The sequence below is a fragment of the Salvelinus fontinalis genome, chromosome 25, assembly GCF_029448725.1.
Source record: "Salvelinus fontinalis isolate EN_2023a chromosome 25, ASM2944872v1, whole genome shotgun sequence".
NCBI classification, from domain to species: Eukaryota; Metazoa; Chordata; class Actinopteri; order Salmoniformes; family Salmonidae; genus Salvelinus; species Salvelinus fontinalis.
The window spans coordinates 14,349,627-14,377,178 of record NC_074689.1 but is presented as its reverse complement, the minus strand read 5'-3'; the positions used below and the strand labels follow the sequence as shown (position 1 = coordinate 14,377,178).

Genomic DNA, 27,552 nt, shown 5'->3' with positions numbered 1-27,552 from the left:
GACTGGAGAGTGTTCAATGCTGTTCTCTCACTTTATACAGTACAAAGTGAGAGAACAGCATTGACGGATAATTGTCTTTAAGTAACCTGTTAAAGAAATACAGTTTGAGTATCCGATACTGATTCTGTCAAATTAGAACATAGTTTTAATAAAAACGACAGGAGAATACAGAGTATATTTGAAACTCTTAAAATAGGGCTGCATTTTGTTTATATCACAAAGTAGCAATACCTTTGTAACTGACTCTAACACTGTCTTATTTCTGATGATGGAGAACAAAAACCTGCATGGTCGGATGTTCCGTGCCATCAGGGGTGTGCGTGTTTGTGTGTGCGCCTGCGTCATTATTTAGAGATGTGTGGAGCTATACCGGAGTGTGAGCAGCATACCACAATACCAGACATTGGATGAGTTTCAATATTTCATTTAGGAGCTGGACATTGGAGCTAGTCTTCAAGTTATTGTTCAGGTTAGCCTGAGGCTATCATCCTGGCGTGGTTCTGGATTCCTCTCCTCCAAGACAATATCATGTCCTTGACAAACATCAGCTTCTCTCTCCCTTTCTATTGGCTCTACTCTCCCTCTTTCATTCTGCAAAGTTGACCTACTGTAGGTTTCTACCATTCTCTCTCTCACTCTCTCTCTGTCTCTCTCCATCTACGGAGAAACTCAAAGGAAGCAAGGTCTTTATAATAACCCATGCCTTTTCCGCCTTACCTAGGATGGAGTTCCTTACCTAGGATGGAGTTCCTTACCTAGGATGGCGTTCCTCGACTACGATGGAGTTCCAGTAAAAGTGGGTGCCTTAAGGTAAAGCCTGAGTCAGTCTCTGTAAAAGGAAAGCGGCCTTTACTGAGCTGGCATAGGGACTAAGTCTGTCACTCTCCCAATACCAGGCCTTACATCTGGTGGCTATTGCACTCCTAACCTCTCACATGCACATAAGCACGTGCACGCATACCCAATAAGGAAAAAACGCAAGATTTCACGTGAAATTTCCACGTTTTGCAAGTGACATTTTATGTCACATCATGTGTTTTTGGAACACTTCACATGATGATATTTCACATGCTGATTCAAACACACACAAACAGGGCTTTTGACAATGTTTTCTACGTATATATTTGACAAATTTATATGATTACATTGTGTATGTTTATTTATAAAGTAATTATTATTCATATCCTCGCATGGGATTTGAACTCACAACCTCTTGGTTCACAGCATTCCTGCTACACCACCACATCTGTGTCAATGACTGATTTCACATGTATTCCTACACTTTGGACTTACAGTACCAGTCAAAAGTTTGGACACACCTACTCATTCCAGGGTTTTTCTTTATTTTTACTATTTCCTACATTGTAAAATAATAGTGAAGACATCAAAACTATGAAATAACACATATATGTAATCATGTAAAAAAAAAAAAAAAAGTGTTAAACAAATCAAAATACACTACCGGTCAAAAGTTTTAGAACACCTACTCATTCAAGTTTTTTATTTATTTATTTTTTACTATTTTCTACATTGTAAAATAATAGTGAAGACATCAAAACGATGAAATAACACATATGGAATCATGTAGTAACCAAAAAAGTGTTAAACAAATCAAAATATATTATATATTTGAGATTCTTCAAATAGCCACGCTTTGACTTGATGACAGCTTTGCACAGTCTTTGCATTCTCTCAACCAGCTTCACCTGGAATGTTTTTCCCACAGTCTTGAAGTGTCACGCCCTGATCTGTTTCACCTGTTCCTATGATTGTCTCCACCCTCTCCAGGTGTCGCTGATTTTCCCCAGTGTATTTATCCCTGTGTTTCCTGTCTCTCTGTGCCAGTTCGTCTTGTATGTTTAGTCAAGTCAGCCAGCGTGTTTTTCCCGTACTCCTTTTGCAATTCTCATTTTTCTAGTCCTCCCGGTTTTGACCCTTGCCTGTTTCTGGACTCTGTACCTGCCTGCCTGACCATTCTGCCTGCCTTGACCACGAGCCTTTCTGCTACTCTGTACCTCCTGGACTCTGATCTGGTTTTGACCTTTTTGCCTGTCCATGACCATTCTTTTGCCTACCCCTTTGGATTATTAAACATTGTAAGACTCCAACACTCTGCCTCATGTGTCTGCATCTAGGTCTCGCATTGTGCCTTGATATGAAGGAGTTCCCACATACGCTGAGCACTTGTTGGCTGATTTTCCTTTGGTTGAGGTCAGGGGATTGTGGAGGCCAGGTCATCTGATGCAGCACTCCATCACTCTCCTTCTTGGTCAAATAGCCCTTACACAGCCTGGGGGTGTGTTTTGGGTCATTGTCCTGTTGAAAATCAAATGATAGTCCAACTAAGCTAAAACCAGATGAGATGGCGTATCACTGCAGAATGCTGTGGTAGCCATGCTGGTTAAGTGAGCCTTGAATTCTAAATAAATCACAGACAGTGTCACCAGCAAAGCACCCCCACACCATAACACCTCCTTCTCCATGGATCACGGTGTGAACCACACATGCGGAGATCATCCGTTCACCTACTCTGTGTCTCACAAAGACACAGCGGTTGGAACCAAAAATCTCCAATTTGGACACAAGACCAAAGGACACATTTCCACCGGTCTAATGTCCGGTGGAAATTCTGCAGCAATACATTCTGCAGCAATACGCCATCCCATCTGGTTTGCACTTAGAGTGACTATCTGTGACTACTGTTTTTCAACCGGACAATGACCCAAAACACACATCCAGGCTGTGTAAGGGCTATTTGACCAAGAAGGAGAATGATGGAGTGCTGCATCAGATGACATGGACTTCACAATCACCCGACCTCAGCCCAATTGAGATGGTTTGGGATGAGTTGGACCGCAGAGTGAAGGAAAGGCAGCCAACAAGTGCTCATCACATGTGGGAACTCCTTCAAGACTGTTGGAAAAGAATGCCAAGACTGTGCAAAGCTGTCATCAAGGCAAAGGGTGGCTACTTTGAAGAATCTAAAATATACAATATATTTTGATTTATTTAACACTTTTTTGGTTAATCCATGATTCATTCCATATTTGTTCTTTCACAGTTTGATGTCTTCACTATTATTATACAATGTAGAAAATAGTTAAACTAAAGAAAAACCCTTGAATGAGTAGGCGTGTCCAAACTTTTGACTGGTACTATAAGTAAAGTAAATCTCAGCTTTGTTAAAAATACACTCAAGAAAAACTATTATATTCATCATAGTGATTGATTCAGGAGTACCATTAAAAAGGGGTTGGAACTGGTTCAGGGAACAGAACCGAAAACCGGAAAATAACTTTTTTCAAGGAACATAAACAGAACCTGGAATGAAAGTGATCCATACTGTTCTGGAACAGAGTCGTTATTTTAAAAGTATGGGAACCGGTTAAGAACGTTCTTTTACGTTCAGAAATTGTTTGACTCCAACAAAAAAATGACACAGCAAAGCGCCTATGCAAACGTATTTCAGTGTCTGCCTGCAAGCTGAATATCTTTGCCATCGCATGTTTAGACTACCTGCCCCTCTCCGAAGCATAGGCTATTGTACTGACGTTACAATCGTAATTCAGAAGATAGGGAGAGAGATTTTTAATTCAATGATAGTTAAGGCTACTATAGACCTAGTAATCAAATCAAGCTACCATAGGCCTAGTAATCAAATCAAGTCAAATGGTATTTGTCACATGTGCCAAATGCAACAGATGTAGACCTTACCATGAAATGCTTACTTACAAGCACTTAACCAATAATGCAGTTTTTTTAAGTAAGAAAATATTTGCCACAAAAATACATTTGAAAAATAAACTAAAGTAAAAATAAATATACTGTATATATACAAAAAATGAAATAACAATAACGAGGCTATATTCAGTATACAGGGGTTAACGGTACCAAGTCAATGTGCAGGGGTACAGGTTAGTCGAGGTAATTGAGGTAATATGTACATGTAGGTAGAAGTAAAGTGATGACGGGTTTTTAATCATGGTGCTGCTCTGCACACACAAGCTCGTTAGTTAGCTCAAGCTTATTAGCTAGCAAGCTCAAAGGACATTCAAAGTTCCGCCATTGAAGCCACTCCTCCAAGTTATAATTCTGTGGATCTAATTTACAGTGCAATCGGAAAGTATTCAGCCCCCTTGACTTTTTCCACATTTTGTTACATTATACCCTTATTCTAAAATGGATGAAATTGCTGTTTTTTTCCCCTCATCAATCTACACACAATACTACATAATGACAAAGCAAAGTATTCAGACCCTTTACTCAGGACTTTGTTGAAGCACCTTTGGCAGCGATTACAGCCTCGAGTCTTCTTGGGTATGACGCTAGAAGCTTGACACACCTGTATTTAGAGAGTTTCCCCCATTCTTCTCTGCAGATGCTCTCAAGCTCTGTCAGGTTGAATGGGGAGCGTCGCTGCACAGCTATTTTCAGGTCTCTCCACAGATGTTCGATCGGGTTCAAGTCCGGTCTCTGGCTGGGCCAATCAAGGACATTCAGAGACTTGTCCCGAAGCCACTCCTAAGTTGTCTTGGCTGTGTGCTTAGGGTCATTGTCCTGTTGGATCATTGCCCTGTTCATTCAGGATCTCGCTGTACTTTGCTCCGTTCATCTTTCCCTCGATCCTGACTAGTCTCCCAGTCCCTGCCACTGAAAAACCTCCCTCTGATGAAACCAATCTTGGTTTCATCAGAACAGAGAAACTTGTTTCTCATGGTCTGAGTCCTTTAGGTGCCTTTTGTCAAACTTCAAGCGGGCTGTCATGTGCCTTTTACTGAGGAGTGGCTTCCGTCTGGCCACTCTATCATAAAGGCCTGATTGGTGGAGTGCTGCAGAGATGGTTGTTCTTCAGGAAGATTCTCCCATCGCCACAGAGGAACTCTGGAGCTCTGTCAGAGTGACCATCGGGGTCTTGGTCTCCTTCTAGACCAAGGCCCTTCTCCCCTGATTGTTCAGTTTGGACGGGCGGCCAGCTCTAGGAAAAGTGTTGGTGGTTCCAAACTTCTTCCATTTAAGAATGATGGAGGCCACTGTGTTCTTGGGGACCTTCAATACTGCAGAAATGTTTGGGTACCCTTCCCCAGATCTGTGCCTCAACATAATCTTGTCTCTGAGCTCTACGGACAATTCCTTCGACTTCATGGCTTCGTTTTTGCTCTGACATCAACTGTGGGACCTTATATAGACAGGTGTGTGACTTTCCAAATCATATCCAATCAATTGAATTTACCACAGGTGGACTCCAATCAAGTTGTAGAAACATCTCAAGGATGATAAATGGAAACAGGATGCACCTGAACTCAATTGTGAGTCTCATAGCAAGGGGTCTGAATACTTATGTAAATAAGATATCTGTTTTTTATTTTTAATACATTTGCAATAATTTCTACAAACCTGTTTTCGCTTTGTCATTATGGGGTATTGTGTGTAGATTGATGAGGGAAAAAAGACATTTGATACATTTTGTAATGTAACAAAATGTGGGTAAAGTAAAGGGGTCTGAATACTTTCTGAATGCACAGCAGATAGTGCATGTCAAAACAGAATGCCCAGCCATTCAAGCCTCCTCAATCTTCTCTTGCTCTCTCCCCACCCGCAAAATGTCAGTCCCATCTTGCACCATAGGCTACACTTGTCTGTCCATCACACATTTAAACAACTAGCTTGCCTGCTCTATCCACACTGATTGTTGAAATAATTTCATGGGGTAAATGTAAAATGGTTGATTTGACAGGTTAAAAAAAGGAACATAAAGGAACGATATGTAAAAAAATGTTTGTTTCGATCCGGTACTGAACTTTATTTTGCTGGTAGGAACAGTGGAACAGAACAAAAACAAATGTGGTTCTATTCAGAAAGAAATTATTAGAAAATAATTTAGGTTCCAACCCCTGAAACAGAATAATATTCCCCACTAACAGACAACAATACAGAAAAACCCTCAAATTGCTGAACTAGTAAATTAAATCAATGACGAGAGAATAGTCAGATTAACTGATGACTAAAATAGCAGTGCAGATGGCTCTATTTATCTTAGTGCAGAGATGTAGTATACTTGCTCGTAATGAATATGTAGAGGAATGCCAAGATGCAGAAATGCTGCTACGCAGCAGAAAGATCAGCGTACACAAAATTGAAAAGTCAGTAATAAGTGATCATGTCAAATTGAATCAGATTATCATTGATTGAAGATTGTTTATACTATTTTAGCTGAACAGCGTACTTAACTTATACTTAAAACATGTGAAATGTGGATGTTTTTCTTTCACCTCAAATTCTAACATGTAAAAAACTTTGCTGAAATGTAGATCCCCATGTTGTCACGTTTATTTCACACGAGTAGTTTCATGTTATTACATGATGTCACGTTATTACATTAACTTAAGATCAATGTAATCACATGTGAAACAGATATCACATGTGAAATTCATGTGGTTTTTCTGTAAGAGACACTAAGAGCTACTAGACAATCCACAGAGCAATCTTAGAAGGATTGTGTGTTTGATGTGTGTGTGTCCTTCACCACTTCAAAATGACTGTTCCCCCTTTCCCCCATTCGACAGGAGCAAGCAGACAGCACGGCTGACTTTCAAGAATTTCCACAAGCGACTGCTTTCTGGAACTAAACGGGTGAGGCAAATCCTCTTAAAATCCTTTTAAACACCATGACAGGAGGTAAAAAATAAAAGTTTTCTCCCAGGCTAACATGAGCAGGTTGTTTGGCTGATGTTGTTCGGGAAAGGAAGGACACTTTGCTTGTCTATTCCTTCAAGGCATGGAAGGGAATGCTAATAGGACATAGCCCATTTAAAGGTCCACAATAGCTTTACTTTTGGTCATGTAGTGTATGTCAGCCAATTGTAACTCCAAAAAACGTATAGCTTATACCCAATTGAAACTGGTTCCGGCTGCTCACCTCACGTGCGCCTGCTGCTGAGGAGAGAGCACGATGCAGTTTTTTTATTTTTTTATTTTCGTATTTATCAATTTTTTTGTCATTATTATTATTGTAAATCATTATTATTATTGTAGGCCTATTTAATAATCTGAACTAGTACTTTAAAGAACCTTTGCAAAAAGTGTTTTGTTTAATTTTGTTGAGACATTTTCGGTTACTAAATTAAGTTATACCTTTCATTTTGTGCTCCGTATTTAGTTTAAAGTTAAAATAAATAGCCTAGCATTAGCCTATTGCTGTCATTTGTTGAGTAGGCCTATACGGTAGGCATTCACCTTCGTTGGTAATTCATTTAATGCCGCAATATAGTAACCTGTTCACATTTTCTCTATAAACAATGACTTGACTTACTTTTGACATTACCCTAATAATGTTAAGCATCTTTTGTGAAGGTTTGGTGTGTTATGGTTACTATTAGGCTTAGCTACAGCAGCTATGAAAGCAGTACGCACCGGCACTCCAACTGACTCCGACAGTTAAACTTGAGGTGAGGAAGAATGTTTTAGGCCTACCAGAGTTACTCCTTTAATCTAACAATATAATGCTTATCTTTATAAAAATTAAGGAATTAGCCTTATTTATGCCTTTATCTGAATAGCAGTAGTAGCCTATCTGACAAGTATAAAGAAATCCATATCAACGGTGCGAACATGGCGCTGGCATATCTCAATCTTTCTCTCCGTCCCTCTAGGGCTAGGAATCTCCTTTAATATATATATATTTTTATATGAATATCATATAATGGACGTCTAAGCCTATAGGCCTATATGCATGCAATGCCCTGATGCATTTATCGCTCAAATCTCCGACAGCTGAATCATGTTTGAGGAACGTAAAAACCAATAAAAGAATAGACTACAACGTTTTTTAATGCTTCACATCGAAAGACAAACAAAACACATTTTTTGTAATGTGTTATAGGCAGTTTGTCAGGACACGTAACTGTGGATCATTTGACAAATATGCTTGTTTATTGACGGTGCTGACGGCGCCCAGCACGAGGTTTCTTTCTATCTCTCTTTGTAACGGCAGTCTAGCTCTTCCTCCTCGGACGAGGAGAGGAGAGAAGGATCGGAGGACCAATGTGCAGCGTGGTAATTTTCCATGAATTTAATTAACACAAAGACAAGATACTGACAAACTAATACAAAACAACAAACGACCGTGAAGCTACAAACGAAAGTGCAATACACAAGCTACTAACGTTAGACATAGACACTATACAAAATAACAAACAAACTAACCGTCACAGTCCTGTGTGGCACAAACACTGACACAGGAAACAACCACCCACAATCCCCAACACAAAACAAGCCACCTATATATGATTCTCAATCAGGGACAACGATTGACAGCTGTCTCTGATTGAGAACCATATTAGGCTGAACACAGAAACAGACGAACTAGACACACAACATAGAATTCCCACCCAGCTCACGTCCTGACCAACACTAAACAAGCAAAACACATAAGAACTCTGGTCAGGACGTTACACTCTTTCTCCCAGATCTGAATGGGTCTCTCGGATCCGAACCAGCATGGGTCTGTTTGGGTCTGTTTTCAACGGTCCTTTTCAGAACGGGTCTGACACACACATCAGAAATGATTTTATGGATATCGTGTCGGGTGGGAAAGCCACGGAGCCATTTCGGAAGGGACCAAACTTTTTGGACCCATTAAGACCTCTAGTACACACTAAGCACACACTCAGACTACACTGCATACACCATACACACAAATACCGTGTATAAACAGACACGCGCATGCACACACGCACCCATGCACGCATAGCTACAGGTATCTGTGTATTTTTTGACATTAATGAACAATGTATCAACTATTTGTCTTAAATTTATAGAATAAATATTGTTAATTATTAGAGCCTACAACAAAATGAATGATACTGTTGGCCTAGGTTTCCTAGATACCTAGATTTGTGTGATAATAAACATGTCTAAAGTGAAAATAACATTCACAGCTGATGATTGAATGAGCTAGAAAATGTTTCCCTGGTAGTGTTACCTTCAATATATTTGTTCATGTCCCAAATGGCATCATATTCTCTATATTGTGCACAACTTCTGTTGAGGGCCTGTGCACTATCTAGAGAATAGGGTGCCATTTTGCACACAACCTTAAATGCTGAATTGAAGGTTAAAATGTCCAACCACAGAATCCAGCCCTGAATGACTTTGGGGTCTAAAATGGAAAAGTTCCTCAAAACTTGTTTGCCTGGTCTGATTGCTCTTTACATATTTGAGTAAATGAGCACGGGATTGGGTCAGTGGTTTGTTTGTCGATTTGCTCTTTGCTTTTCGATCTCCTTTGGGCAAGAGATTGAATTAATGTTTGTAGATGCTACACCTGGGGAAACAAGAGATTGTGCAAAATTACAATACTCTACCAATTATAGCTCTAGAAACACACACACGCAAAATAGAAAAGCTCATTTTGGGAGCCGTTCTGTTTTCTCTTGTGTCGGAGGCACAAGGCCAATAATTTGCTTCATTTACATCCCTTTCCGTTTGAATAGATCACTGAGCAGATTTTGTTTACCCGCAGCCTGAGCCTTCCAACGTACACACACCATTTGCATGTTTCCACTAGATACGCCACCCACTGTCGTCACACTTCCCGTCCAAAGTAAATGATAAGTCAGCATGCTTACAAATCTCCCTTATCATCATCCCTCCTCCCTCTCTTCATCCCCCTGTCAGCTCATCCTTACCCATATCTCCTCCCTCTTAATTACTTGTTGGATGGCGATAGTGTTTCTGCTGTGTTCCTGCTGCTTGGCTATTACAGGACCCTGTATGGGGGAGAAGAAGCTGACAGATGTCCCAACCAAAAGCCAAGCTACTCACCTGGGGCAAATGAGGGCATCTATTCCTGCTGGGTTTAAGGCCTCCTCTCCCCTCAGGAGCCAGCCTGATGTTGAAGAGCGCCTGCAAAGCGCACTGGGCCGCCTGGGTCTTGGCCAGCTTCTTGCTGCGTCCAGAGCCCTCGAATATCCTCCCGTCCACACGGACTGCCATGATGAAGCTCCGCGCCCGCCGCCCCTCTGTCCTCTCGGACAGGCACACGTACCTCAGGCCTGGACGCAGCTCGTTGAGCAGCACCACAGGGGTCTTGGGGGCCTCGGCGGGGATGGTCACAGGGACCCCTGCCAGCCGCTGCTTGGCCTGCACCATTAGGTCCAACGTGTGGCGAAGTAATCGGCCGTGCCGGAGGGCGCTGGAGAGGCGCAGCTCGCTCTTCTCCGACGCCGACCGGTAGAGGGAGAAGCTGTCGCCGACTACGCCACCACATGACGACGGCTCAAACTCCTTGAACAGAGTGTCTGGGAAGTCTGCCGCCTGGTCCGAGGTAAAGTCTGCAGAGGGGTTGCCATGGTTACCCATGGCCAGGTGAGCCTGAGGAGCGTTGGGGAACTGAATGAAGGACTTGAGGGCCAGCTCGGCCGCCCTCATCTTAGCTTTCTTCTTGGTGGGGCCCGTGCCCTCGAAGGTGAGGCCATTCACCTCTACGGCGATTGAGAACAGGGGTGCGTGGACCGGGCCGGTCTGGGATACCATGCGGTACTGGAGGCCTGGCCTCAGCTCATTCAGCTGCACCAGGGCATTCTTTGGTGAGTCCGACCACAACAGTTTCTTGTAGATCAGACGGAGTTTGCACAGGTGTCCGTTATTGTCCTCCTCCAACGGCCGCTTCCTCTTCAGACCGGAAGTCCCACCTCTAGATGTGTCCGATTTGAACAGTGATTGGCGGTCGCCGGGGACAATAGAACAGCAGTCCTCTAGGTTACCAATATTTCGGTTCTCTTTGACCTCAGTACTACTGGTGCCTGACAATGACAAGAAAAGGAAACAAAACAATTTAGAGCAATAAAACCATTGTTCAGAATAAAAGTAAGTAATAAATGCAGACATAACTGTGTGGCGCTCCATTTTCACTATATTTCAGTGTGCAATAGAATGAGATTCAGAAAGCAACGCTCTTGGGGCAGATTTAGCCACTTGATACACAATGAAAGGGTAATGAACAGATCTACCAGCGTCCCCCAGTAGACAGTCCCCAAAGTTCATAGCGAGGGAGGCTATCTTATTTAAGTGTTCTAAAATTCAAATCCAAATCCCCTCAAATGGGGTATTATCTGCCAAATCATTCTGTAATCTGCTGCAAAATTGGTTCTGTGACTCTGAGGTTTAAGTGGGAGAGTATTTGTTACTGTACCCAATGCAAAGCAGCAATCTCTTTTGTAATGGGGGAATTGTATTGTATTGAAAGTTACACACATTGGGGAGTGAAAGAGCAAAGCTATCGGCCTTATTTCAGACTTCTATTCTCTATGAGGACAAAGTTGGAGCAGCTGTGCTATCATGCTCTGCTCTTCAAACCTAGTTACAGGGACAAAGAAGCATATTGCATTTCTGAAAAATGTTCACAAATTTTTGTTTCAAAACCAGAAAATGTACAGATAGATCACTTTCATATCTGGTCTACAGTACAGTGTATTTACAATATGTGGAAGCAGTACTGTAATTTGTCCAAGACAAATTTCTCCTTGGGATGAATACAGTATATCATAGGCTATCATATCACCAGTGGCTGTGCATCCAGTATGTTGGGAGGAATATACTGAGTGGTGTGACTTACTTAAAGTGTCCTCATCCTCTGTGCTGGTGGTCCCAGGGCTCATGTACTTGAAGGGAGCGATCAATGCAGAGAGCATGCTGACTTTCTCTGTGAACAGAGAGGAAAGAGACAGACAAACACACCATGAGTGCTACTGTGGAATGAAACAGTGCTACTGATACACCGACATGTAAACACACTCTACCTACACACTCTACACATGGAGTACGGCTGGTCTATCCTGTCTTTCTCAGTCCATTTCTCCTCCTCCTCCTCTTTCTGCTTAGAGTGCAGTGCTCAAACTATTGATCATTAAGAGATATTAGGTGTTGGGGAAGTCAGGAAGTGGTTTCTAATTAAAGGGGTTTGACTGGCCTGTCGATGTATGCTCAGCCTGGGCTGAAAGCACCAGACCCAGCTGTGATGGACTCTAATAGGGTGTTACACTGTAAACAACACGCACACCTGGAGGCAGGAGCACCAGGGGGACCTCTAGGGAGACAACCTGAATCCATTGTATTTAAAGGGATGGCACAGCAGCCCACATATTACTGTACCCATCCCCTTTAATTACAATAGACCACTGTTTCCCAATCCGTTGTTTGAACTCCTTCGCTCCCTCCCTCCCTCCCTCCCCGTTGAACAATACTGAAGGGTTTGATGATTCACAATGACACACACGGCTGCTCTCTAAGAGCTGTGGACAGATCAGCCGTGTCCCAGTGGGGTGAAATTACAATATACCACTCTGCATTGTGACCTAATTACAGTATAACTAACACCAGCAAAATGCAGCTGTTAGTCGGTCTGTCCATTAGAGAAAACAGCAGCAGAAGGTCTCGGCACACACTGACTAGTTTCTAGATAAATCAATCTATATGCTGTTAGCTATGTCTCTAGAGGGCAACTTGTTTCTACCTACGTAATTATTGTCGTTGCAGTGTTTTCTCTCAAACGTTAGATCCTGAAATGATCAGAAACACCATCTAACACTGTAGCTGTTGAAGTGTTTCTGAAGACATGTCTTCTGACCGTGAACCTTAAAAGACAAACGTCCACACACAGTGTAAAACACAGCGCAAAATATGAGGAGGGCAATTACCACATGCCGGCATAAGTTTCCACGTGGGCCTCAGAAGCCTTTAATGTATTTTTTGTATCATCGTGTTGTGCCTTAGGTTCTGCACCACCCACTCAACTCAACAACCTCTGCCAAGTGTTGACGCTCACTGGGCTGTGAGGGGCTAGAGAGAGAGAGAGACAGAGCCAACCCACTGATATGTATGACATCATCAGCCAGACTAACAAAGAGATGGAACTCATTCAGGACAGGTTTACAGTAAATGTTGGCCTCAGATCTTAGATCTAGTTAGGTATGGCACAGTAGTAAAGAAAAACAAGGTTTAACATACTGTAGGTATTGCTCAGGTAAACTGATAAGATATTAAATCAATCATACATAAAGTAAGGACAGAGATTCTGATACTGGGCACTGGGGATTGTGAAGAGAACAACCTACACCCTGTAAAATAGGGATTTACCTGTTGTATAATAGGGCTCTTATTAAAACCAGGTTTGCCAAGTTTGGCAAGTGAAGTGTGTGTTTATGCATGCATGTGTGTGTGTGTATGCAAATTCACAATGAACAGATGATAAGGGCCCTGTCTACTTTATCCTTTCTTTTCCTGGTTCAGTGCAGAGGGAGGGTAATGAGCCAATCACATTTCCCTGTGGTTCCTTCCACATAACGGATGGGTCAGATGAGCGACGGGAGACATTAGAAATAGGCACTGAGGGAAATCATTGACTGGCTTTCTGCCCCCCCCCCCCTCTCTCCATCTCTGCCTGTCTCGCGGGCCACAGATTAAACAGCTCTGAACTGGTAAATGAGAGAGGCTGCATTGTCTCAGTGAGCTGCCGGCCACACTTAAAATCTGATTTCTGTCCGATGGCTCAGCTGATCGCTAAGCAGCTGATCACTAGCTGCATAAATAAACAGCTTGTGTGTGTGTGTGTGTGTGTGTGTGTGTGTGTGTGTGTGTGTGTGTGTGTGTGTGTGTGTGTGTGTGTGTGTGTGTGTGAGTAAATTACTCTCCAGTCAGTGTGTACACACATAAATCCACTGGCTTACATTAAAAACCAACACATATCTTTTACAGCCAAGATTCATGACTGCATTTAACTGCTGTATTGGAGCTAGGTCCCAGGTTGGTCCAAATAGCACCATATTCCCTATATAGTGCACTACATTTGAACAGGACCAATAGGGATATGGTCAAAAGTAGTGCACTATAAAGTGAATAGGGTGCCATTTGGGACATATCATTATTTCTTTATTTTACTCGTTTTTTTGTGTTAATTTAACTTTTAACTTTATACTTCTTCACCCAATGCCTTTCTACATTCGATAATCTCTTGTCTGTACAGTGCTTCAGATCATACCAACAATCTCAAGTGCTGTCATAAAATGGCATGATAGGCTGTGCCAAACATTATAGGATTCATTAAAGGATTATGCAGACATATTGACAGGCAAGGTGGGAATAGCAGTATGTCATCCAAGGACTGAGTGATTGGGGTGTGCGTGTGTGTATGTGTGTGTGTGTGTGTGTGTGTGTGTGTGTGTGTGTGTGTGTGTGTGTGTGTGTGTGTGTGTGTGTGTGTGTGTGTGTGTGTGTGTGTGTGTGTGTGTGTGTGTGTGTGTGTGTGTGTGTGTGCCAGTGTTTTGGGTAGCAGTCGGATGGATATTTAGCACCTGATTAGTGCCACAGAAGACAGAGGAGCCAGGCCATCTGCTTTACATGTTTTCTCCTGGACCATGCCAAGGACAGGGCTTTAGGAGACAACCCAACCCAAAGACACAGCCCACAGCCAGCCCTATGTTTCTACCCCAACACCACCAGCCCTAGCACCAAACCCCAGCACCAGCCCCCCCAGTGCCAGCTGCCTAGCCCCAGCCCCAGTCTTGCCCCAGTCCAACCCCCCCACTCCGCAGCCCGAGCGCCAACCCAAGCTAAGCTCTAGCTTGGACCATCCAGTTAACCAATCGTATGGCATGATGCTTGATTGAATTAGTTTAATCGTGTCAGATTCATGCTCATTCACATTTGGGCAAAACTCAGAGAAGGAAGGCAAGGCCATATAATCTTCAAATCTTGAAACTGATACAGTCAGGCTCTAAAAAGAAACATATTTACAAAAACAATACTGCACATCGATGGAAAGGCTCTTGAATCCAAAGTATTTTTATTATAAAGGAGGAATGTGAGGCCAGCATAGCAATGCAAAGCCACGAGGGCATTGAGAAGATATCAAAGCTGTGCTTGAACTGAACTGAAGTGGGCACTCGTTATTACACACCATTGTGACTACGCAGGGAAATGCAGAGGGAAAAAAACAGTGTCAATGAATCATTGATAGTGAGGAGAGGAAAAATTCAATAACACTTCTTCTTCCATTATGGCTTTTAGACAGAGAGATACATAGCACCCACTCACTCTCACACAGTCTCAAAAAGGGGCTTGATGTGGATGAGTATCATTGAAGGGCCTGCTCCAGTGTCTGTGCTGATGCTATGGTAGCAGGACCCATTAAACTGAGCAGGTTTCCTGTCAAACACACCCCATAACATAACACACACCTACCTCTCTTCTTAAAGCACTCACCTCACCGAAGAGAGCTAGTGGTTCTTTACAGAAACACTGTGACACGAGAGATACGACTTCCTTCTTTGCATCATAAAAGCTTTTCAATGTTAGAGCTCGGATACTGCACGGGACAAAAGGATTTTGGGCCTAATGCATTCAATAAATAAACCTGGCATTGCATGATTTCTGCATTTGCACCTAATGTAGATAGTGGTGGATGTCCTTGTCTTCAACCTTCAGTGCTTTCAGGGATAAAATTGCACTCACTTTGTGAAATGGTACCAGAAAGGGAATAGGACTTCTACAAGACGAATTCAGGGTAGATGGGAAAAGAGAAACCGACAGAGATTCCCAACGTGGACCCACAATGCACTTGAATTCCTATTCTTAACCTCACCCAATTAAAACTGTTCGTCTCTTTTCTTCTCCGTTATGTCTGATAGTGTTCACGGATGATGATTACTACCTGATAAACAGGGGATTTAATGCACAGTCGTCTTTTTCCTCTTTAACAGAATATTAATGTCAGTCGAGCCGTCATCCATGAGGGAGACTAATTAACAAACATGATAAAGACTAGACACGCAGACAGACAGACAAAGATTTGATGTGCTGCCTCCCTCTGGGTCTGTTGCCTTAATAATCTGATAACAAACTTCTCATATGTATTTACAAGGTACAGTGACAGTGACAGAGACACAGATAGGTCTGGAGTGTAAAGAAATGATGCAGCCAGGTCTGTGATTACGTCTTGCACTGGAAAGTGTTTTGCATTCTGTAAGGATCTGTCTGCGTGTCTGCCTGCCTGTCTGCCTGTCCATCCACCCGTCTATCCTCTCCACACCATAACTATCCATCAGGGCATGACCAGACAGACCACTGTGACGCTCCATTCGCCTTCCAATCTCAGAGTGTTGGGCTACCATTCAGCAGGTGTACAGTTAGGGATTAATTGGCCTCCGCATGTAAAACTTCCATGAGCACCGTGCGTAATCCAGACCAGCAGGGACTCTAGAGAGCAACACCACAGCCTGAGTATTCATTTACGAAAGGAGGATGAGTGAGATGGAGTGAAAGGTGAAAAACCAGACTGCAACATTTCCATGACAGATAACTTGTGTGCGAGTCTGGATATACTTTACATATATCCATCCTTTTTTCCATCCCTCCATCTCTCTCCCACTCTATCCATCTATTCCTCTACCTGTCCATCTCTTTCTCTTTCTGCCTAGGGGAGCCTCATGAACAAAATGTACCTGGCTGTCTGATTTACGGCGACGCCATCTTTATGCGGCTATTAGGACACCTATAATCAGGCTCTGTGTTTACACTACTTTGTTCAGCAGAAATTGCTGCACCGATGGTCCCGGGAAGCACAGATGGGACACGGACACTTTTTCATCGCCTGTTCCATACGACAGCGCCCAACACATCTGGTATGCAGCGAGGAAACATCTTTGCACTAATTTGTTTGTCACTATATATTGAAAGGACTATCTGTCATTCTGCCATGCTTTGGTTGCGTCGCGGCGTGATGTTTGAAGACTTGGCTAGTCATAAGTTTCAGATACGCGGCCACTCAGGACACACTTACAGGAGCAGCCCATCTGACTGATGGAAATGAACGGAGGAACGGAAGGAAGGAGGAAACGTAGAAAAAAAATTATAAAATGTGTCCCTGATTTAAAGCAGACATAATTTCACCATGAATCAGCGGTGTTTGAATTATGTTACTATGTTTTAATTCTTCCTACTGCGCAACACAACAATAAGTATTATGGAGATAGTATGGTTATTGGAATACAATGGAAATAACCATAATATCTCATAATAAGCTACACTCTTCCCATGTGTATGTAGTCATGTGACTTCTCACCAACAATTAACGTCCTGGGTAAACGAGAGACAAATACCAACTGGCACCACATTTCACAATATGGGGAACGAGAGATGTTTGAGTGTGAGGGGGGGCTAACTAACGCTGCATCCCAAATGGAACTCTATTCCCTATATAGTGCATTATTTTCACCAAAACCCTATGGGCCCTGGTCAAAAGTAGTGCACTGTATCTGCAAATGGGTGATATTTAGGACTTAACCTAACACTATGGTGTATTTCCCTCCATTCAGGCACTGACTGCCCTCTATATTTCACACAATCCTGCAGCTAGAAATTGCGATAAATATGAACTGACAGCTCATGATATCCCATTTCCAATCCTATGCTCCACACTAAGTGTGATTCAGAGTCAATTAAAGAACTGTTTGATGTTGATCCATTCAGACTCAGAAATTAAGCACAGGGCTGGTAGTATTTACTACTATGGTGTAGCACTGCTCTCGCCTGTGAGTGTGTGTGTGTGTGCGTGTGTGTGTGTGTGTGTGTGTGTGTGTGTGTGTGTGTGTGTGTGTGTGTGTGTGTGTGTGTGTGTGTGTGTGTGTGTGTGTGTGTGTGTGTGTGTGCTAACCTGTGTACAGCATTCTACCATAAGGCAGTGAGGAAAATGTAAAATACAGACCTGTGCTGGTCGGGACAATGTAAATGATGTGATTCTTTCTTTGTGATTTTTCCCTAGGCATTCTAAACTACAAAAATACATTTAAAGGGCCTGGGATGTACTAGTGCAATTGATGTGGAATGTAAATGGCATTGGCACTAGTACAGAAATCTATCTTTTTCTTTGAACAAAACCAGATGCATTTATCAAAGGACAGCCACTTCCCAAGTCCCTGAGAAGTACATTAATGTAGCAACGGGGATTAGGCTTGGCAATATCAGCTGCATTAGGGGAAACATCCCAGAGAGCAGTGTGTCTTTTGTTATTGTATGTCTACATGTAAAATGTATTTTTAACATTCATTTAAATGGAGGAAGGGAAAGGTGCTTCTTCCTTTTGTGGATGGCTAAGTGGTTCAAACTGGTCCAAAGTATATTGGAGGGTGAAAAGCAAACCTTTTTGAAGGAGTACTGTAGACATTAATGACAAATTGCTAAAGAAGAATGCTAAAAGCGTACTCGTGAATACATTACACTAGTCACAGATGAGGAGAGTAGAGCGGTGACTGCACATGGTCATTAGAATAAGAGTTCTCCTCTAGGGGATCTATTTTAACAAATCTAACGCAATGGTGAGTCTAAGCGCTGGTGGTACCACTATAGGTTTGGGGGTGAGGCAGAAATATTTTAGCTATTTTCACCACCACAATTATAGGTGCAGTTGCTGGCAGTGGTCTCGAAAGGGCCGTGTTTTGATGAATAAACCAGCTGTGGGTGTGTCGAGGCTTGGCCCCTCTCCTGCCAATCAGAACATGCTTCCTGGCTAAATACACTACAAAAGTATGTGGACAACCCTTCAAATTACTGGATTTGGCAATTTCAGCCACAACCCGTTGCTGAAAGGTGTATAAAATCAAGCACACAGCCATGCAATCTCCATAGACAAACTTTGGCAGTAGAATGGCCCGTACTGAAGAGCTCAGTGACTTTCAACGTGGCTCAGTCATAGGATGCCACCTTTCCAACAAGTCACTTTGTCAAATATCTGCCCTGCTGGAGCTGCCCTGGTCAACTGTAAATGCTGTTATTGTGAAGTGGAAATGTTTAGGAGCAACAGCGGCTCAGCCGCGGAGTGGTAGGCCACACAAGCTCACAGAACGGGACCGCCGAGTGCTAAAGTGTGTAGCGTGTAAAAAGATTCTCTTCTCGGTTGCACTACCGAGTTCCAAACGGCCTCTGGAAGAAACGTCTGTCATAAGAACTGTTCGTCGGGAGCTTCATGAAATGTCTTTCATTGGCTGAACAGCCGCACGCAAGCCTAAGATCACCATGCGCCAGTGCCAAGCATCGGCTGGAGTGGTGTACAATTTGACGCCATTTGACTCTGGAGCAGTGGAAATGCTTTCTCTGGAGTGATGAATCGCGCTTCTCCATCTGGCAGTCAGACAGACAAATCTGGGTTTTGGCGGATGCCAGGAGAATGCTACCTGCTCCAATGCATAGTGCCAACTATAAAGTTAGGTGAAAGAGGAATACTGGTCTGGGGCTGTTGCTCTTGGTTCGGGCTTGGCCCCTTAGTTCGAGTGAAGGGAAATCTTAACTACAGACGATTCTGTGATTCCAACTTTGTGGCAACAGTTTGGGGAAGGCCCTTTCCTGTTTCAGCATGACAATGCCCCCATGCACAAAGCGAGGTCTATACAGAAATGGTTTGTCTAGATCAGTGTGGAAGAACTTGACTGGCCTGCACAGAGCCCTGACCTCAACTCCATTGAACACCTTTTATTTAAAAACATTTTGGGGGGTAGATCAGCTTGAATATTGTAAATAGATTGTAGCTTCCATCAATGTAATTGTCTGCTGTCACACCCTGATCTATTTCACCTGCCTTTGTGCTCGTCTCCACCCCCGACCAGGTGTCTCCCATCTACCCCCATTATCCTGTGTATTTATACCTGCGTTTTCTGTTTGTCTGTTGCCAGTTCATCTTGTCCCGTCAAGTCTTACCAGTGTGTTCCCGTGTTTTCTGTGTTTTAGTTTTTGTTTATTCTCATCTTCCCATTTCTGACCTTTCTGCCTGCCATCCTGTACCTGCCTGACTCTGATTTGGACTATGATTCTTTGCCTGCCTTGACTTACCTTTTGCCTGCCCCTTGACCTATAATAAACTCAGACTCCTGTGTCTGCATCTGGGTAACAGCCTGAGCCTTGATAGTCTGTATCATTTCCAATCCCCCATATATTGTTTTGTAAATATATGTATACACATACACATACATGCATACATACACACATATATATATATAAATATAAATACATATACATCGAACACCTTTGGGATGAATTTGAACGTCGACTGCGAGCCAGGCCTAATCGCCCAACATCAGTGCCCGACCTCACTATTGTTCTTGTGGCTGAATGGAAGCAAGTCCCCGTAGCAATGTTCCAACATCTGGTGGAAAGCCTTCTCAGAAGAGTGGAGGCTGCTATATCAGCAAAAGGGTGACCAACTCCATATTAATGCCCATGATTTTAGAAGGAGATGTTCAACGAGCAGGTGTCCAGATACTTTTGGTCATGTGGTGTATGTGGTTGCTTCAAGTTGTGTATTTATGGTCCTTTATGTATTGCATTGGCATCAACTCCAATTGGAATGTTAGTCCGTTATAAGCTAGATTGTTAAATAGACTTCCCCACATTTGCTAAATATGCAGTCCACATTGTTCTAATGGCATTGCTTTCAATATGGAAATACATTGTTAAACACGGCTATAGCATTTGCACTGATATAGGGGCTAGGCCTACTGTAAATTGCAGTCTGGAAACGGACTGGAAACGGACTGGAAACAGACATGCCAAACATAGTCAATAACTAAGGTTCTTACTGAAATTCTAATAAAAATAAAACAACTTGTTTTAAATAGGTTATGTCTAAATACAGTTCGTATAATACAGACAAGGCAACCAAGACTATGGAGAGTTTTACGCCCATCCAAACCTTTTACAGGAGCTGTATAAAGATCCAATATAAAGAGATAGGGGGAATGTCCCCTCACCGTTATACTGCTCGCAAATGTAATGTTTTCACTTGACCAACTAAACACAGACTAAACAAAACCTAGGAGGCTCGTTTTTGGTAATCTGACGCTGGGCGCTCTTTGAAAATGGGGATGGATAATTTACGTGAAGAAGCGAAATGAAGTATGCATGTATGTGAATTTTGAATAATGAAAAAACATGAGGGCGAAATCTCCCAAATTGTTCAAAGCACCCTCAGTAGACCATTTAAAACCCCTTTATTCATAAGCTACTTGGATATTTTTTGTGCCCTTTTGAATAATACAACTGTGGGATTTTTTGCAGGGATACGTGGTGAAAGGGTTTCGTTGTAGTTCTCCTGCGAATGGTTCTTTAGGATTTCACTGATGTGGAACGCTCGTCACCGCCACCGTGTCCTAATGCTGCTAAGAGCGTGTCCTCTGTCAGAATCAAGTGTCATGGATCACATAGACCCTGAGGTATTTTAAGGCCAACAGTGTTGCCTAGCTCACACACACCTTCACTCAAATAGGTCTCCATGTGAACTCCAAGTCGACTCGAAATGAACTTCAGACAAAGTGCAAACTCTGTTTAAGTGCAATACAGTTTTCTAGTCCCAAATCAATGTGTCTTATGTCAGGACAATCCGTTGCATTTATCAGGAGTGTACATTCTGTCAGAATTACTGTACATAAACAGTTATGATCAAATCAATAGAGGCATGTGCATGTGGCCAAATCATTAGGACAGAAATATGCTTTATGCAACACACATATATGAAAGTTCACCATTCACATATTGTCTCTCATACATTCAGCTACGTACTTGGAGACTTACACAATACACTGGCAACACACTGGCTGACTGACGTGGTTTGTACCCTTCACATTGCTACTCTGCAGCGAGCGGTGAATAGCTGGGAGATGAGCGAGGCCCTTAGTAAGACACACTGGTTGAATTGGTGAAGAGGGCTTCATTTGTGCTGCCTTCATGGCTTCTTTGACTTTGAAGTGCACGGCACACCTGACTCATATCTGTCTCTGAACCACTAACTGACTGGTGTGTTAGTGCTCATTTCCGTTCCTCCCTTTGAAGCACTGAGACAGAACTATTTTCAGAGGCCCTAAAATCCAACATCACATTATTATAGAGGAATTATGCCTGCAGTGTGTGTATGCAGAGATCTCTCTCACACTCAGTCAGTGTGTGGACTTAATATAGCTCTCAGTAACTGTAGTGAACATCAGATAAACCTGGCATCAAAGATGACTCTATACTGTGTATTCCTACCCTTTCTGTCTTAAGCTTACCATATGTTTCCCAGTCACTCATATATTATGACAACATTTTGTGACGTTTTTGTCTGTTTTGGTGTTCGGCTGGTTTGTCGGAGTTACGTAGCCAAAGTCCACACTCCTTCGTTGGTGATTGGTCAATAGTAGGGATTCTTCAATTAAATGTTTGTTGTCATTCAATGACAGGCAACTAGTTTTCATGCATTTTTTTCTCTCTCTCTCTCTCTCTCTCTCTCTCTCTCTCTCTCTCTCTCTCTCTCTCTCTCTCTCTCTCTCTCTCTCATAAAGAAGCAGGCAGTATATGTGTTCTGTAACCCTGAGGCTGCTTGATTTACACTGGCCTCCCTCCCACCCCTGAGGGAGAATGATCAGTTAAGACACCCCCCTGTCTCATGCTGCCAGTCTTCACACACAACACACTGGCTATAACCCCTTATATTCAGACACTGTGTCTACACTGTAGCTATACCATCTGGGAATAAAGAAAAACCTTTTCCACCCCAACATAATTCTGGCTGACACCTTTATGCTCAGTGACTTTTACATACTACAATGCCAATTTTACTGTATGTCAACCACAGAGGAGTGTAACGGCTTTCTTCCTGGGATGAAGGAGAGGACCAAAACGCAGCGCGGCTAGTGTTCAACATGTTTAATAAAGAATAAATAACGTGAACACTACAAGCAACAAAACAATAAATGTGAAAACCGAAAACAGTCCTATCTGGTGCAGAACACAAAGACAGAAAACCATCACCCACAAACCAACAGTGCAAACAGGCTACCTTAATATGGTTCCCAATCAGAGACAATGACAAACACCTGCCTCTGATTGAGAACCATATTAGGCCAAACAACAAACCCAACATAGAAACACAAAACATAAAATGCCCACCCAGCTCACGTCCTGACCAACTAAACACAGACTAAACAAAGGAAATAAGGTCAGGAACGTGACAAGGAGGCTCCTCAGAGGAGGAAGGGGAGGACCATCCTCCTCAGTGAAAACGTTTAAAAAATTATCCTTTTTAGATAAAACCATACTAAATATATTCACATGTAACCAAATAATTGATTAAAACACACTGTTTGCAATGAAGGTCTACAGTAGCCTCAACAGCACTCTGTAGGGTAGCACCATGGTATAGTCAGAAGACAGCTAGCTTCCGTCCTCCTCTTGGTATATTGACTTCAAATCAAAACCTAGGAGGCTCTTGGTTCTCACCCCCTTCCATAGACTTACACAGTAATTATGACAACTTCCGGAGGACGTCCTCCAACCTATCGGAGCTCTTGCAGCATGAACTGACATGTTGTTCAACCAATACAAAAGCAGAGAATTAATCTAGTACTGAAAGCATAAGCTACAGCTATCTAGCACTGCAGTGCATACAATGTGGTGAGTAATTGATTCAAAGAGAGAGAAAAACAATAGTTTAACAGTTTTCAACAAATTAATTTCTTAAAAAATGAAGAAGCAAGAGAGAGAGATTTCGTCATTTTTATTTCAGTTTCAGTTTCATTTACTTAGCTAGCAAATGGAGCTGGCTAGTTTAGTTACTCAAACAGCCGGCTCAAACAGAGGGATGCTATGTTAGCTAGCTGGCCATGACTATCCAACACAACACTGGAACTCTTCCAAGTCAAGGTAAGCTTTTGGTTTTATTAACTTATTGCCACCGGGGCCCGCCGGTGTAACTGCTTACTGACTATACGCTGCAACATTACTGCATTATTGTAGCAAGTTTACTACGCATTAGTTCTATTGGCTATGTTGACTAGGACGTTACTTTAGCTAATATGGGGACAACGATGTAGGCTGTATTTTATGACATGGTTTGGCTTGGAACGTTTTTTTCGCCTGGTCACATACAGCTGATGTGTTGTTCATTGAAGTCTACAAACGAAGGGAAAAGCTGAGAGTGCATGGAAGCGAGAAGGAATACAACGTGGCTACTATACATTTACATTTAAGTCATTTAGCAGACGCTCTTATCCAGAGCGACTTACAAATTGGTGCATTCACCTTATGACATCCAGTGGAACAGCCACTTTACAATAGTGCATCTAAATCTTTTAAGGGGGGGGGGGGGGGGGCAGAAGGATTGCTTTATCCTATCCTAGGTATTCCTTGAAGAGGTGGGGTTTCAGGAAAAGTGAACTGTGTTTATGTGTGATCAGGGGTTTATTAAATTCCGTCGATTGTGTTGAAAAACGTTTCTTAAACGGAAATAAAAAATACCTGAATTTGTCCAATAGAAACTCTTGTTTGCAAGGCGGTATTGAATGTGTCACTGTCTGTCATCTCAAATGTTTCTATCGACCTGTGTGCACTTACGTTGTAAACTTTTATTCATAGGCTAGGTTATAGCAACCTCATGATGGGTATATGGAAAATGTTTGTATTATGTAGTAGCCTAACCCTATTGACATAACGTTGAACTGGGTGAATGGAATATGAATGACAGTCATCCAACATGCTGTAATAGAAATAAGGCAATGCTCATGAAAAAATCGTCCTCCCTCATCATAAACGGCACTGACCTCCACCGGTCAACCAGCTTTGGCTTTGTCTATGCACCTGATGTGTGCAATTAATAGGTTAAACCACATGACTGAAGCTCACTATTGCAAACTGATCTCAATACAGTAGAGTACAGTACACCAATCAGTGCTTTTAATAATGGCAGTTTCAGATTGATATCCTGAGGTTTCAATGATAAGTAACATATGCAGTAGTTGAGAACTGGCTGACCAATCTTGTTTCGAAGTAGTGTATGCAGATTCAGGAACTTGCAGGTACTAGATGTGTCACAGCTACCTACATAATGTTGAGCTGTTGAGCTTCTGGTGCAATGAACAGTGTGTGTGTTCTTTAAAAAAATATATTATTATATATATATTTTTTTACAACTGCCCAACCTTGGCCTGTCCTGTGGCAGGGCTCATCTCCATTCCTGCACACACACGCACACACACACACACACACACACACACACACACACACACACACACACACACACACACACACACACACACACACACACACACACACACACACACACACACACACACACACACACACACACACACACACATATCCCATTCCTGCTTGCGAACGTGTTATGGATGACACTAGCTGACCTCCACCTCTGCCTCTCCACAGATCCCAGGAGCATTCTAATCGACCTGCTAAAAGACTGCCGACCCCCGGGTCAGACACTCACCAGGGTCAGCCTGTTTGGTAGGTAAATTATTCAAGGTTGAAATGGATAGATGCACTGATGGATCTGTGTGCATCAATTCAGAATCTCACTTTCTGACTTCCTCCTGACTATCAATCTCTGATTTCTTAAAAGACGATGAGTAAAATAACATAGAAGAGCAGGGGTGTCAAACTCAAATTTCTGGAGGGCCGTGTGTCTGCTGATTTTTGTTGTTCCCTTTCAATTCGTGTCTTATTAAGGCCCTCCAGGAATTGAGTTTGACAACCCTGATTTTGAGTGTGAAGTTGTACTGTGAGAAAGTGTATGTGGGTGACCAATTTGAGTCCCTCTCTCAACCAACCTTGCTGGCCTGAGTTGAACTGAGTTGAAGCATACTGCTTTTTACTGTATTGGATATGTGACAGGACCTTAACTGGTTCTGCTTGGGTCACCAGGAGCCACCACCCTCAGAATCCCATATCAACACATCAGATTGACTGGGATTAACCAAGGGCCAACAGGGAAGCCTATAGGGTTGGCTGACTGGAGAAATACTGTTACACAAGATATAGTCCCGGCGAAGACCCAGTTTGGGGTTGAACGTTGTCTATTAAACATTATACCAGTGTGTGGATGTACTTTCTGTTCAGCATGATCCTCTCTGATACTGCACATGGGATACGTTTTATATATATATATATATATATTTTTTTTTAAATACCTTTATTTAACTAGGCAAGTGAGTTAAGAACAAATTCTTATTTACAATGACGGCCTATATATACTGTATATACAGTTGAAGTCAGAAGTTTACATACACTTAGGTTGGAGTCATTAAAACTCGTTTTTCAGGCTAGCCGAAACATTTGACCCAAGTTAAACAATTTAAAGGCAATGCTACCAAATACTAATTGAGTGTATGTAAACTTCTGACCCACTGGGAATGTGATGAAAGAAATAAAAGCAGAAAAAAATTATTCTCTCTACTATTATTCTGACATTTCACGTTCTTAAAATAAAGTGGTGATCCTAACTGACGTAAGACAGGGAATTTATACTCAGATGAAATGTCAGGAATTGTGAAAAACTGAGTTTAAATGTATTTGGCTAAGGTGTATGTAAACCTCCAACTTCAACTGTATATGAATATACGCAAAGCATCCCACTAAACATACACAATAAATGGTAGACACTAGGCTAAATATGTATTATGTGTTGGGTGAACTAAGCTATCTTTCTTTAAAAAATGCTGTACTTCATTAGAGAACAGTTTGAAAGGTTGGTAGTACATTTCATGCTGGGTGATTTCATGTTAGCTGTGTTGCTCATGATATTGAGGAAGAGCGTTGGGATTAATAACATGGCAGCCAACGCTGGCTGGTTATTGGCTGCTGTAGAACGAGTTAGAATGTATTTCTACCACCGAGCGAGGAGCTGTTTGTTGAGATAATTGCATTCTCAAAGGACGCGAACGGAACACATAAATTAATTTCTAGCTGGAGTAACAGACAGGATTTATGCTTTCATGGGGCGGGTTCGTTTACAGAACAAATAAATTAGATGTTTAAAAAAAATTAATTATGTTTCTTCATGTCATTAAAGAGTATCAGTTATCTGATGACTTTGAAATATACACTCATGGTTGTCTGATGCGTTTTGATGACAAAGTAAATCACCCTCTTACAGGAATGCATAATAATGAATACAGTGGTGGAAGGAATGAAACATCACTATATTAGAGTGACTGGTTTAACTCTGGATGCTATGTGATGCAATACCATATGCTGGCCTGGGCTGGCCTAGACATGTACAGTATGTTGGGGTATGGAATCGCAACAATTCAGAGGAGTTGGAGGAGAACGTTTTACAAATGTTGTTATACTACAAACAGTATAACCTCAATAGATGAAAAACAATAGGGCACATTTGAAAAATAGCTGTTGTAAAAAACGACATGACGCTCAACATGCATGGTGTAAATGTGTCAGTAGATATGGTTGGCTACCATTTGATCTTTAATACTGTGGGATAATGTAGGTCTTATTTGAATGACCTGCTTCTTAATCCATGCCAAGGAGAGCAGAAAATACTAATTTGACACGGCTAACTTTTATCTGCTCTGTTGTAATTAGGAAAACCTCATTAAGTTCATTAAGTCATCCTTTGTGTTCAAGGATTTGTTTTACATACGCCACCAACGCTGCCTGCCTGCCAGGCAGTGAATTAGCCTAGTGCTAACTCTTTGAATTAGCCTAGCGCTCCCTAGCTCTTTGTCT

At 42.2% G+C, this 27,552-nt stretch overlaps 1 protein-coding gene across 1 annotated transcript in view; it reads right to left on the bottom strand.

Moving 5' to 3' along the window:
- adarb2 (adenosine deaminase RNA specific B2 (inactive)) overlaps positions 1 to 27,552 on the bottom strand; it is a gene marked incomplete in the record, with an annotated part of 187,916 nt that overhangs the window by 42,606 nt on the left and 117,758 nt on the right. Inside the window, 2 exon segments of the mRNA XM_055881333.1 lie at positions 9,823 to 10,802; positions 11,615 to 11,701. Of these exon segments, the coding sequence (XP_055737308.1) occupies positions 9,823 to 10,802; positions 11,615 to 11,701 (1,067 nt within the window).